General features: G+C 41.2%; 1 protein-coding gene across 50 annotated transcripts in view; it reads left to right on the top strand.

The window, feature by feature from the left end:
• UBAP2L (ubiquitin associated protein 2 like) overlaps positions 1 to 14,487 on the top strand; it is a 48,299-nt gene that overhangs the window by 13,076 nt on the left and 20,736 nt on the right. For 9 of the 50 annotated variants that reach the window (XR_014844148.1, XR_014844147.1, XR_014844146.1 and 6 more), the window contains exons 5-12: positions 462 to 660; positions 1,023 to 1,118; positions 1,529 to 1,574; positions 2,611 to 2,723; positions 5,061 to 5,120; positions 7,000 to 7,052; positions 8,633 to 8,718; positions 11,244 to 11,415. Coding sequence is in view for 36 of the 50 variants with exons in the window: in XM_085022897.1 (XP_084879023.1) it covers positions 462 to 660; positions 1,023 to 1,118; positions 1,529 to 1,574; positions 2,611 to 2,723; positions 5,061 to 5,120; positions 7,000 to 7,052; positions 8,633 to 8,718; positions 11,244 to 11,415 (825 nt within the window). In the remaining 14 variants the exon portion in view is untranslated. The remainder of the gene's footprint in view (positions 1 to 461; positions 661 to 1,022; positions 1,119 to 1,528; positions 1,575 to 2,610; positions 2,724 to 5,060; positions 5,121 to 6,999; positions 7,053 to 8,632; positions 8,719 to 11,243; positions 11,416 to 14,487) is intronic. The other 41 variants (XR_014844155.1, XR_014844154.1, XR_014844153.1 and 38 more) reach the window with 5 other exon arrangements.

Raw genomic sequence — 14,487 nt, 5'->3', positions numbered from 1 at the left:
AATGCTATTAATTTATTCTGAATTCAGAGATAACTTTAGGAACTTTGAGTTTTCCTTTTTGTTTTATTTGACATGAATAATGCTATAAAAAATTGGGAGTCACTGAATCCAAAGGTAATTAGATTTTTCGACCCAGAAAGGAAAGAACCAGTGAGTGACTAGGTCCTTTGACTAATATGCTGGATGACTGGACTGGATAAAGATCTTGGTGACCCTTTTGTAAGTGATCCTTGCAGTTCATTTGCTATAAGCACCTCCCCTACAAAAAGGGCTTCCATTTTGCAGTGATATGTATAGAATTTGTTTTGAGGTTCTGCCTTATACCCTCCACTTAAACAGAAATAGATGTATTTTATATATGGATGCTGAGAGGAGACTGGTCACCAGTTGTCCCAGCTTTTATCTTTGGTTTCCTGATAGCAATCTATATTGACTAGACTGAATGTTCTGGTTTTCTTTAGCATTCCTGGGAGATGGTCGGGAAGAAGAAGGGAGTTTCAGGACAGAAGGACGGTGGCCAAACGGAGTCCAACGAGGAAGGCAAAGAAAATCGAGACCGGGACAGAGACTACAGCCGGCGACGTGGTGGACCACCAAGACGGGGAAGAGGTGCCAGCCGTGGACGAGAGTGTATGCATGGGGCTTTAACAAAACCAGTGGGTTAGTAATGCCTAGACCTCAGGGATGTCAGGGCCCTGCTAGGCTGGACCTGGTAACCATTATCATCTTTTTGATTTTTCTTAAAATCATCTGTTCTGAGACCTTGGCATCTCTTATATGCAGCCTTTTCTAGCAACAGCCACCAGTTTGGCATGAAATGACCTTGTAGCTATCTGTGAAATTATTTAACTGACAGCTCTCTCTTAGGGTTTATCACCATTCCCCTAGTAACCATCATATCCCATCCTTCCAGCTCATTTTCTTTTTGTTTTTGTCATCCCACCATCGTATGTATGTACCATTTCTATTGACTTTGCTCTGGCCATTTGTGGTGGTTTATTTATTTATTTTTTTAATTTCAGTTCGGGGTCAGGAAAATGGATTAGATGGCACGAAGAGTGGAGGACCTGCTGGAAGAGGCACAGAAAGAGGCAGAAGAGGTCGTGGCCGAGGCAGAGGTGATCAGTTTGTTTTGGGGATGAATATTGGGGGCAAGGAATGCTTATTAGTTTAGTAAACTCCATTTACTAATGGAGTTTAGATGGAGTCTGGATGCTTAATTGTAGGTGTCATGCAAATTCTAGATTACTGAGTGGGAGTGGGAAGAAAAGTAGATGTCATTTCTTCTAGTCTTTATTGTTGCTATTACTGTATTTGCTTGAGAATCCAGCAGTTTGATCAGGAGAGGAACAGTCTTGCCTGTATTAATGATTGTCCTACTATGTTATATTACTGATATGCTTGCTACAGACAGAGAAGGAACATCTGATGATTTCAACCACTTAACTTTCCAAAGCTGCCTCAGTTGACAAGGTAGTTTTATTTTATATCAGCTTTTAAAATACTTTTCTCTTTTTTCATTTTTTAGGTGGCTCTGGTAGGCGGGGAGGAAGGTTTTCTGCTCAAGGAATGGGGTAAGTTTCATTGATCCAATGTCAAAGTTTTTAATTTTTTTCCCTAAGCCTTAATGTAATATCTTAGAGTGGCTAATATCCTGAGGATAATATGCAGCTATTACCAAAAGGTGAGCAGAAAGGCTTCTAGATTATTTAGTCAGGTCGGTAGACATAGGGCTTATTTGAGGGAGAATTTTTTTTTTTAATCTCATGACTGTATTTGAATAAATACACCTACTATTTTCCCAAGATCTTCATATGGATTTTATTATTACTGATGTCCTAAGACCAAAAAGACAGACATGGATGTTACAGCATGAGGGGTTCCCATCATAGCTCAGCGGAAATGAATCTGACTCGTATCCATGAGGACTCAGGTTCAATCCCTGGCCTTGTTCAATGGGTTAAGGATCCCAGCATTGCCGTGACCCGTGGTATAGGTTGAAGACACTGCTCGGATCTGGCGTTTCTGTGGCTATGGTGTAGGCCAGCAGCTACAACTCCGGTTTGATCCCTAGCGTGGGAACATCCATAATGCTGCGGGTGTGGCTGTAAAAAGACCAAAAACAAAAAGTATGAAATTATACCATGAAATTTTGGGTCAGCTGATAAGTGAAGAAAAGTAGACAGCATATAGGATTGTAGGAGGGGGTCATGGTTGATGTGGACTAGGAAAAGACAGTCACGATTCTGATTGCTCTCTTTTTTTTTTTGCTTTTCTTTCTTTCTTTTTTGCTTTTTAGGGCCCCATCTGTGGCGTATGAAAGTCCCAAGCTAGGGGTCGAATCAGAGTTGTAGCTGCTGGCCTATACCACAGCCATAGTGACACAAGATCCAAGCAGTGTCTATGACCTATATCACGACTCATGGCATTGCCAGCTCCTTAACCCACTGAGCAAAGCCAGGGATTGAACCTGCGTCTTCATAGATACTGGTTGAATTTGTTTCCCCTGAACCATGACGGGAACTCTTGCCCTCTTTTTGAGTTAATTTTTACTGGTGATGTTTAGAGCTCAGAAAGTCAAGCCTTTTTCCTTTTTTTCCCCCATCCCAGAACCTTTAACCCAGCTGATTATGCAGAGCCGGCCAATACTGACGATAACTATGGCAATAATAGCGGCAATACATGGAACAACACTGGCCACTTTGAACCTGATGATGGGACAAGTAAGTGTCTGTTTTCTTTGTTTCTTGTCTCTTGAAACCTAAGGATATAATTTTTTTTTAGATTATAATCACATAAAAAAGGGGAGGAGTTTTTGAGTGTGGAGTCGGAGAGAAAGAGATGACAATTGAATTACCGTGTAATCTCTTTATTTACTGTGTGCCTATGGGCACATTATACATGCTGTTTTATTTGAACTTCATCACTAATTTATGAAGTGGGCATTATTTCTTATCACTTTCCAGATGATAGAACTTAGACTGTAAGAGTGGTTATGAAATTTACTAGTATTTAAACTCAGATGTTTGACTGTAAGGAAGCCTGTGCTCTTTCCATTGTACCTTTAATTCCAACTGTATTTCCTAGTGTTTCTGTTTGGCTACCTAGCTTTGCCTTTTGAAAAGATATCCCAGATTAATTAGTCAAACCTCTACTTGTAGAGATGAACAGGGCCTAGAATTAACGCTTACTGTTAATTTACTTGTTTTGGGGTACAGAGATAGGAAAATCTTTTTCTTGTCGTTTTGGAGAAATTGCAATATCTGAGCAAGAAGGGAGACTGGAGACTTTTCTAGCTCTCTTTGTTGGATAGTTTTGGGGTGTGGTGGAGCATTATGGGGTTTGCTTTTTTTTGTTAGTTTTTGGTGTACATCTGGGCAAGGTGTATGTATTGGGATATGTTAGGCTTGTAGGATACACAAAGATGTGTTCAGGAGTAAAAGGTACTTTCACTATGTTAAATAAGAGCAGCTGCTCGGTTCCAGAGTACATTCTTATGAGATCAGCTACCTCCTTCTGGCTGAGCCAGCACATGGAAAGCCTGAGACTCTTTCGCTTATAAAGATTGGGGAATGGGTTAATAGTAGAACATGAAATAGGCTCTTGACTCCTTATCTGTTTAAATTTACCTTGTCCCCTTTCAGAGATCAGTGATCTTAATCCTTTGTCTTTAGGAGGGTCTTTGGCACAACTTCTCATCTACTGCCCACAAATGCTATACCTCAGTCCTAAATATTACTTGCTTTTTTTTTTTTCATCAAGCTATCTTATAAACTCATTTCTCATTTGTGGAGGCTAAAGTTGAGTTATTGTCAAGCTAGATAACTTTTTGACTTCTCTTAGCCATTTGACTATGAAATGTCCTTTTCTATTTTAACTTATGTGTTGGAGGCATTAAAACTGCTCCTCATTCATCTCTTGATAGCTTTGTAGAGTAGCGGTAATAGTCTGAACAACAAATACTATTTATTTTTTTGTCTTTTTTTCTAGGACCGCACCCGAGGCATATGGAGGTTCCCAGGCTAGGGGTCTAATCGGAGCTGTAGCCACTGGCCTACACCAGAGCCACAGCAACGGGGGATCCGAGCCACGTCTGCGACCTTCACCACAGCTCATGGCAATGCCAGATCCTTAACCCACTGAGCAAGGCCAGGGATTGAACCTGCAACCTCATGGTTCCTAGTTGGATTCATTAACAACTGAGCCATGATGGGAACTCCACAAATACTGTTTTTTGAGGTCTAGTTCTTGGGTATTTCGCTTTTTATTGTTGGCAGAAAAAAATAATTGAAGTTGAAGATTTGTTTTTGTTGTGAATAGAAAATCAGGCATGGAGTCCCAGTCCCAGATGGCGAGCCTTAGCTGTTTTCTGTGAGGACCTGGTTGGAAAAAGAGGGAAGGAAGAGGTGTGTTTGTTTATATTTAGTAGAAATAGCAGATTTGGGAGGCTAGGCTCAGAAATCTGATTTGTGACTGAAATAAAAATTATGTGATGCTGCTGTCATCTTGTTAGTGTGAAAGTGGTTTTTTCTTTGTTTTTTTTATTTTTTGTTTTTTGTTTTTGTCTTTTTGGGGCCCACCTGCAGCATATGGAGCTTCTTAGGCTAGGGGTCTAATTGGGGTTGTTGCCGCCGGCCTACGCCACAGCCACAGCAACACCAGATCCGAGCCGCATCTTCGACCTACACCATAGCTCACGGCAATGCCAGATCCTTAACCCATTGGGCGAGGCCAAGGATTGAACCTGCAGCCTCATGGTTCCTAGTCGGATTTGTTTCTGCTGTGCCACAACGGGAACTCCTGAAAGTGTTGAGTATAAATAGCTTCATGCATTCCCATCCTTATTAGTTTCATGATACGAACTTGATCTTCATGCATGATTTTTTTGTGTGTTTTCATGATAGCAAACTTCAAATTCCCTTTTTAATTTAAAAAGAAACTCAAATCTACCCTTAAAATATCCACAGGTACAGTGGGAATTGTGTATTGGGGGCAAACATTCTCATTTACAAGCAAAATTTCACTGGTTGTTTTTTCTTTTCTTTTCTTTTTTGTTTCAGGACTTGATTTCATTGGGGTTGAGGGGTCAAATTATCCCCGAAAATTTGAGACTGCTCCTGGTATGATACATCCAGGCGCCTAACTGCCCCGGATACTTGATAGATTTTTATGAACTCAAATATCTGTGGATATGTCATTTTTCTGTCTTCCTGCTTTTTATTTTTCTGCCCTTTCCCCCCATATTCTATGCCTGTTTTCCCTCCTTAAAAATTTAGTTTAATGAATATTTAACATTTATGTTGTCTGTGCTTTTTGCTGATGGAATGGAAGTCCTAATCTGTTGTTCAGAGTATTTGCCCTCTTTCTGCTCCTTAATGCTTCTTCAGTGTCGTCCTCTTTCTTAGCCAAGACCATATGTCCTATGTAAGAAGGTGTCAAGTAGCTATCTACAGTCTTCTTTTCCATTCCAGGTGGAATCACCAGAGTACGGGGGGGGGGGGGGGGATTTTTTTACATTGAGAGGTAGCCTCTCAATAGTAATAACTTCTCAGGTCACTTCTAACTCTAGGATTGTGTGTATGTAATAGCCTAGATTTTTGGATTCCAAATTGCCAGGGTGGTGTGATTGTCAGTAGGAAGGAAGAGTGGTATCACCAGAGAGGGAGAGAAGAATGTAGTTTGTAACTTGTCTAAACTGAGATTGGACTTCAGTTTGATTTGGAGAACATTGTCATTATTAAGTGGTTTGGAATTTCCCTGGTACAATTTTAACATTGTCCTGGGAAAAGCATTGCCTTGAACATGTTTTTCTCAAGCAAATAGGAGTTTTCATTTTTAAATGTTTAGAAGAATTTCAGATAGGTTTTGTAGGTGTTAGACTATTTCTCTTCCTTGACAATGAAATCTGATTGCCAGACCTTCATTCTTATAAGAAGTTCTCTCCATTTGGAGAGTGCTTTAAGAATTATTAAATATATACTGTTATTCTAGAGAAGAAAATAAGGGGTTTTCTTGTCTCTTCTACAGATATGTTCTTATTTCTTAGGGTGGTCCTTCAGTTGAAGGGAGGATTTCTAGGTCTCATAGAAACTCATCCATATTCCTTAAGAATAGGCAGGTTCCCTTTTTGAGGATATTTGTGTACGTGAAGCAAAACAAGGGGATGTGGAACGTGGTCTGATTGCTTATGGACCTCTCCTACAGAAACTGTGTTCTGTCTGTATCATTACCAACATGAGGAAGTGTGTACACCTCCATTGACTGTGCCATGACCTTAGCAGCTCAGATTTCGTGTTCTCTGTGATGAGGATTAGTGTGATGACTAACGCATATACTTGATTCTTCAGGCTCATCTGATGTCTTCTGAAAACTGATGCATTGAGATTTCTTATAGTTAAACCAGTACGATTTGTGAACTTGACTTCTGCTGAGCATACAGTTTAAAACTCACTTCCCATGGCAGATAGGTGTCAGTGCTCTGTTTGGATTTCGAGCCTTTTCTTCTTCACTGCCCTTTCACTCTCATGTGGCGGCCATTGTGTTCCTCTGTGTCCCTGCTGCCATCTCTCTTCAGACTGCCTGCAGTATTATTATCTTAAACCAAATAGATAGAGTTTGCATATTTCGGGTTATCTATTGCCATTTCACTGAACTGATCACTGCGTCAGAGGAAGGGTCTTAACAAATTGCTTGGAGTCTCACTGTTTCTTGCATTTTCTCTCTTTTTTTTTTTTGTTGTCTTGCTGTCTTACTCTTTTTCCTGTTATAGCTGTGTAACAAAAACTGATAGCTGTGAAATCATAATCTTATTAAAACCCTGGTGTTCTGAGGTAACCCTTGCTAAAGAGTCTTTTCCTTACTCTGAAGCCAAAGAATCCCTTCTGATTACTAAATTCTGGTTACACTTTTGGCTGCCAAAAAATTTACTACATTAGTGTTTTCTGCACATGCTTTGTACTGGCACTTAAAGTTAGTTCATTGTTTTTCCTTTATTCCCAGGTGCATGGAGGACTGCAACAGAGGAGTGGGGAACTGAAGATTGGAATGAAGATGTAGGTATTCCCAGATCATTCCTCATTAGTACCTTCTATCCCTAAGTGGTGTTTAGGGATAGAAAATGGGTATGTTTCTACCCTTCAAAATTCACCCTTAAGATTCTGACCCAAAACTTTTACATCCAAAATAGTGTTCTGAGCCAGAACATTTCACATATGTTATATGAAGGAGACTGGGCATGAACAGGACTCTGTGGAACCAGACTATGGAAAGGGCAAGTGCACTTGTGTAAGTCTAATATCTGATTGTCGGATTTATCCCAGGAAGACATGGTGGTTGGGTAGGGCACCAGAATGGAATTAGGCAGGTAGTGTGTTGAGTAACAGCTTCTGGTGGCACATGACTCTACTTGGAGCAGTTCAGTTACTAGATTCACATTTACGCCTTGGTGTATGGTCCTGTAATTGGCTTAGAGGTGGGTACGAAATGAGAGTTATAATACCAGATCCTTAGGTTTACAGTCTAGTTGGCTTTGGAAAACACCCCCCCCCCCTTTTTTTTAATATATCTCAAAGCCCAACTTGGTGACTGTAATTGAAATGAAATGAATATATAGGTTTGGCCATCTTCCAGCTTGATTAAACTTGGAAACCTCATAGATGGGTGGCACAAGGTGGTACATAAACAAGCTCTGTGAATTCACTGGAGTATTGCCCGAAGGAAAGAATTTTGCTGATCACTGGTCAGTCAAGCTTTTGCTGTGAATTATAGTTTTCTGTGATTATGGGTGAAATTTCCTGTTTGTATTGATTCAGGCAAGACAGAATATAGTATGAGGAAATGGTGTGTCCAGCTGTTGGTTTTCAGGCCTGAGTTTTAAAATGTTAGATGCATCAACATGAGGGGGTGATTCTATTGTAGCTGAGTCAGACTGCCTTATGACTACTTTCTAAGATTTAGCTTGTCTGCTTAAGCACCTTTTAGAGAATGATATATTTGGGAGAGCAGATTCCCTGTTTTTAGTTGGGAGATTTTAATGGAAAAGTTAAAAAAAATCAACTTTTGAACAGTAGCAAGAGTTATTTCCTACAATGGCTTATCTAATTGTAGTGTTTTCTAGTGGAGAGATGAGGTGTAATAAAGTCACTTGAAGGCAGAAAGTGCATGTTGTTAAAATTATTCCTGAAAAAAATCTTAACTCACCAGCACTTGGGCTTTTAGTGTTCCAAAGCCAAGAATTAAGTTTTTATTTCTGTGTTCATCTTGGCTGTGATCTCCCTTTCGTTGAGAGGAGTAGTGTGGTTTGGATAGAGGTAGGAGTTGGTAACTCTAGTGGGAAAATGCAGATGCTCTATTTTCCTGTCTAGCATATTCACCTTCCTATAAGTTCAGTGTGCATATTACATGACTCCACTAGATTTTATTGGGTTTCTTGATTCTACCCTCTCTTTCGATAAAACCATTGTGCATAGATAGAAGGGGCTTGAACATTGGTCCTTTCCGGATTCTCAGGGTGGATAGTTCTCTCTTCTAAGGGTTTTCCCCTTTTTCTTAATGTTGACTTCCCCTTATCTATACCAGGTTTCTGACTGTAACCTACCTAACACCAGGAGTGACTAATTCCTCTGTTTTCCAGCTTTCTGAGACCAAGATCTTCACTGCCTCTAATGTGTCTTCAGTACCTCTGCCTGCGGAGAATGTGACAATCACTGCTGGTCAGAGGCAAGTGTGTGGTATAGTTCAGTTATCTTCTCCCAAAGGAATCTGCTAAGTTAGCTGTAAGGAAGAATGGCACTGGGCCTTGATAGACTCCCATGGTGTTGGTGATAATGATAAACATATCACATTAGGTTCTTATTAGGTTGATTGGTAGATTTGTAGGAGCTCACACTAGTTAATTTATGAAGCGGCAATCCATGTATTACTGTTTTAAAGCTAATTCTCCCAAAGTAGCCCTTCCATACATAGGTCAGCCTTGTCAGCATCACAGGCATTGATTAAAATTTAGAACAACATAAACTTATCTTGTGAGTCAGGTAAGGAAAACCTAAAAGTGGAAAGTTTTCGTTTATTTCTGAATTTTGCAAAACTTTTCAGTAGCTGCTTTTGGGGGGGGCACACCCCAGCTTGTGTAAGTTCCCCAGTCAGGGATTGAACCTGAGCCACAGTAGCGCCCCAAACTGCTGTAGTGACATGCCATATCCTTAATCCACTGTGCCACAAGAGAACTCCCCTCTCTTGCTTTGTAATTATGATCTTTGTCTGCTTAGCCGAACTGAGTATGGTGACCCTTTTTTCCCCTAGAATCTGGCTAATGAATTTTTAAGAATTTGAACATAGGTATTGGGGTCAGTAGAGGGAGATACACTCACCAGGGAATATTTTTATCCTGTGAAAACCTCTTTGATTATTTCTAGACCTGGGTATGATAGCTGTTGACTCAAAATGTCCTAAAGAGAAGTCTGATAGGAGTAGGATGTTAAGAATGTCATTACCAGAGGTAATGTGTGTGTTTTTTTTAAATGGTATCAAATATATATGATTTTTTTCCGCACTGGGTATTGTGATTATTTGACACCAGCTAGGTGTTTAGCAGTTTAATTGATTTCTGGCACTAACTCTCTAGAGTTAGCACAGACCCAAGTTGGCAGCTTAGTACCACAAGACTGCCTTTATTTCAGAGGTTAGCTGCAAATAGGTGCCCAGGTTACTACCCACACACACATTTCTGCCCAGCTGACTACAATCTTGAGGGTTCAACAGCCCCCTCCACAGGTTATTTGCTAGAATGACTTAGAGAACTCAGGAAAACATTTTACTTGTTGTCACTGGTTTATTATAACCAGTACCCTGAAACAGTCAAATGGAAGAGATGCGTAGGGCAGCGTATGGGAGGTAGAGCACAGAGCTTCTAAGCCCTCTCTGGGTGCTGCCCTCCCAGCCCTTCAGTGTGTTCACCAACGCAGAAGCTCACTGAGTCTTATTGTTCAAGAGTTTAATCAGGGGAGTTCCTGTTGTGGCTCAGAGGAAATGAGTATTCATGAGGACGCAGGTTTGATCCCTGGCCTTGCTCAATGGGTTAAGTATCTGGCATTACTGTGGTACAGGTCTCAGACACAGTTCGGATCCGTGTTGCTGTGGCTGTGGTGTAGGCCAGCAGCTGCAGCTCTGATTCGACGCCTAGCCTGAGAACCTCCCTATGCCTTGGGTGCTGCCCTAAAAAGACAAAAAAGAGTTTTAAAGTTTCATTACATAAGGAATGATTGATTAAGTCGTTGGTGATTGAATTCAATCTGTAACTGCCCTTCCCTCACTAGACATGGGTGATGTGTAGGCTGAAAGCTCCAACTCTCTCACCACTTTCTTGGTGTTTCTGGTGACCAACCACCTTCTTGAAACTCTGGGGGGGCCCCCACCCTGAGTGACTTTATTAGTATCAACTGTGGTTGAAAGGGACCAATTATGAAAAGCATGACACTCCTGTTACTCATGAAATTTGTAAAAACCAATAGTATATATTTTTATTATACCACAAGTAACTTGAAATTTTATAAAAATTGGAAAAAATTCCCCAAACCCTTCTCGTGCCAAAGCCACTTGATGCTAGCTAGCATTCTAGTATGTAGTTTTATTCATTAGACATTGGCGATGACAGGTATTCAGTCATCATAGGTGAAAATTTGTAAATTTTGACCCAGTTAGCAAGTTGCTGTATTTAAAATTAACATTCAGTATTCATTAAATTGGAGTTCCCATTGTGGCACAGCAGAAACCAACCTGACTAGCATCCATAAAATGTGGGTTCAGGTCCTGGTCTTGCTCAGTGGGTTTGGATATGACATTGCCTTGAGCTGTGGTGTAGGTTGCAGACAAGGCTCGGATCTGGCGTTGCTGTGCCTGTGGTATAGGCCAGCAGGTACAGCTCTGATTCGACCCCTAGCCTGGGAACCTCCATGTGCTGCGGGTGTGGCCCTAAAAATAAAGGCCGAAAAACCCCAACAACATTTCATTACACTAATTTCATGAATGTTGATATCTAAGAAACACTATGGATGGCAACCTCATTGGAACACAGCTAGATACCGTCATGGCTCTTATACATCCATCACTTATTTTGATGAATTAAGCATCTCTGGCTTTGTGTTTCTGGGGAGTGGACTCATTTTGATTTATCATAATCTGAGTCAGGTGTTGAGGAATGTTAAAATGTTCAGTCATTATTCATCAAGATCCCATCTCTCCACTAGAATTGATCTTGCTGTTCTGTTGGGGAAGACACCATCTTCAATGGAGAATGATTCATCTAATCTGGATCCATCTCAGGCTCCTTCTCTTGCCCAGCCGCTGGTGTTTAGTAACTCGAAGCAGAGTGCTATATCACAGCCTGCTTCAGGGAACACATTTTCTCATCACAATATGGTAAGTAGGAAACATGGTATATCCTAACCAAACTTTTCTGCAACCCTAGCACATACATACAATACTTACTTTCAGTGACACCCAGAGGTTTGGGGCAGAGTAAAAGCATCTTATTTTGCCTTCCTAAGCTGACTTGGGTGTAGAGACGTTGAGTTGGGTAGGAGGGGATAACTCTAGAAGAGAATTTAACTTTGGACAGACTGAGTCTTAAAAATGAGTTAGCATCATTTATTGAATACTCATTGTGCTGAACATGGTTTGCTGTTATTCATGAAGAGAGGAGATCAATGACAACCAATTTTAATCCTTTCGCAGTACTAATTAAGCATTGATGGGAGGTTGTTGCAGGTCCCTATTTCTTCTTTCTTTTTTCTTTTTAGGGCTGTACCACACCTGCAGTATATGGAGGTTCCCAGGCTAGGAGTTGAATTGGAACTACAGCTGCCAGCCTATACCACAGCCACAGCAACACCAGATCCAAGCCATGTCTGTGACCTACACCACAGCTCACAGCAACGCCAGATCCTTAACCCACTGAGCAAGGCCACAGGGATCAAACCCATATCCTTACGGATCCTAGTTGGGTTCGTTACTGCTGAGCCACGGTGGAAACTGCTAGTTTCTTATTTTTTGATGGAGCAAAATTACCATATATATTTACTTAAACCAGACATTTCTGAGCTAGGCTTCTGAAAACTTGGGGTCTTCCTGAATCTGCCGCCTTACCAGCTGTTTCTCTCTCTCTCTCTCTTTTTTTTTTTTTTTTTGTCTTTTTGCCATTTCTAGGACCGCTCCCACGGCATATGGAGGTTCCCAGGCTAGGGGTCCAGTCGGAGCTGTAGCCACCGGCCTACACTAGCGTCACAGCAACGCAGGATCTGAGCCACGTCTGCAACCTACACCACAGCTCACAGTAACGCCGGATCCTTAATCCACTGAGCAAGGCCAGGGATCGAACCCACAACATCATGGTTCCTAGTTGGATTCGTTAACCACAGAGCCATGACGGGAACGCCTCTCCCTTTCTTTGTAAGTGAGACTAAGAATGCTTTATAGGGCTTTAGGAAGATAAGTAAAATAACGATACCAGTTCCCATTGTGGCTCAGTGGTAACGAACCAACTAGTGTTCATGAGGACACAGGTTCGATCCCTGGACTCTCTCAATGGGTTAAGGATCCAGCGTTGCCATGAGCTGTGGTGTAAGTTGCAGGCTGTCATGTAAGCTGGCAGCTGCAGCTCCAATTTGATCCCTCTCCTGGGAGCTTCCATATGCTGTGGGTGCGGCCCTAAAAGACCAAAAAAAAAAAAAGCTTTACAAATTTGATGGTAGTAGTGGTATTAGTTATTAATAACCTAGAGCACTTACAGCAAATGGCTTGTTCAGAATATTTTTAAAAATTCAAGGTCATCAACTATGGCAGAGGCTAAATAACTAAATAAAAGATGATGTAAGAACCAATTTTCTTAATGGTCAGCAAATCCTAAGTAGTATTTCTTTGCCTCTTCGCTTTTACTTTTCCTGTTTATTTTTTGGTGGAGGGACACCATTTTTTTTGTCTTCTGAGCCGAAGGTGTAGCATATGGATGTTCCCAGGCTGGGGGTTGAATCAGTGCTGCACCTGCCAGCCTGTACCACAGCCATAGTAGCACAGGATCTGAGCCCTGTCTGCGAGCTACACCAGAGCTCGCAGCAATGCTGGATCTTCAACCCACAAATTGAGGCCAAGGATTGAACCCGCATCCTCATGGATACTAGTCGAGTTCTTTACCACTGAACTTTGATGGGAACTTCCTTTTTTTTTTTCCCAACTATAGTATTAAGAAAGTGTAGTTTGTAATACACTTTTATTTTTCTAGTAATAAGTTTAAAGTAATTTATTCAACTAGAAAACTGCTGAACTCTAATCTAGAACTCTTAGTTTTTATTTTTATTTTATTTATTTTATTTTATTTTGTTGTCTTTTTGCCTTTTATCGGGCTGTTCCCGAGGCATATGGAGCTCCCAGGCTGGGGTTCTGATCAGCGCTGTTGCTGCTGGCCTACGCCACAGCCATAGCAATGTGGGATCCGAGCTGTGTCTGCAACCTACACCACAGCTCACGGATCCTTTACCCACTGAGCAAGGCCAGGGATTGAACCCTCAACCTCATGGTTCCTAGTCAGATTCGTTAACCACTGCGCCACAACAGGAACTCCTAGCACTCTTAGTTTTTAACTGTTGTCTTAAAATAGTTTTTTGTGTTAGTAGTAATTTGATGTTTGATGTTTGATACTCTGCCATATGAGTGGTGACAGATGAAAAAAGACCAGAGGAGGGAAAAAGAAGGAAACGTTGAGATTAAAAGGAAGAAAGAAACAAAATGGGACAAAAGTCGTAGGAAGATACATTGAACATCAGGAAATAACTCCAAACCCCTAAGATATGTCATATGACTGGAAAATGCGTTAAGTGCTCTTTGTCACTTTTATATTGCCTTTAATATCTGGAATTGAAGATTCTCAACCAAATCCCAATTCTGATATCAAAAAGCAGTTTTTGTGAAGTTCTCTTGTGTTGCAGCAGGTTAAGGATCCAGGGTTGTCACTGCAGGGCTTGGGCCGCTGCTATGGTGCAGGTTCAATCCCTGGCCTGGAAATTTCAGCGTGCCATGAATGTGGCCAAAGAAAGTTTTCAGTATACCTCCACTTTAATTTGTGTCATGTTATACGTTAATATAAGCACTTTTCTTTCTAATTGCTTGTATTAATCAGTATGCTGTTTCCATTGAAGATAAATGTTAGAGGATTAATTCTTTTAAACTTTAATATATGTGGGAGTTCCTGTCGTGGCTCAGTGGTTAACAAATCTGACTAGGAACCATGAGTTTGTGGGTTTGATCCCTAGCCTCGCTCAGTGGGTTAAGGATCTGGCATTGCTGTGAGCTGTGGTGTGTAGGTCTCAGACGCTGCTCGGATCCCATGTTGCTGTGGCTCTGGTGTAGGCCAGTGGCTACAGCTCCGATTCGACCCCTAACCTGGGAACCTCCATATGCCGCAGGCACGGCCCTAAAAAGACAATAAATAAATAAATA

Source organism: Sus scrofa, chromosome 4 (assembly GCF_054392235.1).
Source record: "Sus scrofa isolate SSC_HxYL_T2T_F1_AM1 chromosome 4, Sscrofa_HxYL_maternal_Yorkshire_Landrace_v2.0, whole genome shotgun sequence".
Lineage (NCBI taxonomy): Eukaryota > Metazoa > Chordata > Mammalia > Artiodactyla > Suidae > Sus > Sus scrofa.
Note: the sequence above shows the minus strand (reverse complement) of the source record. Positions and strands in the feature narration are given on the sequence as shown.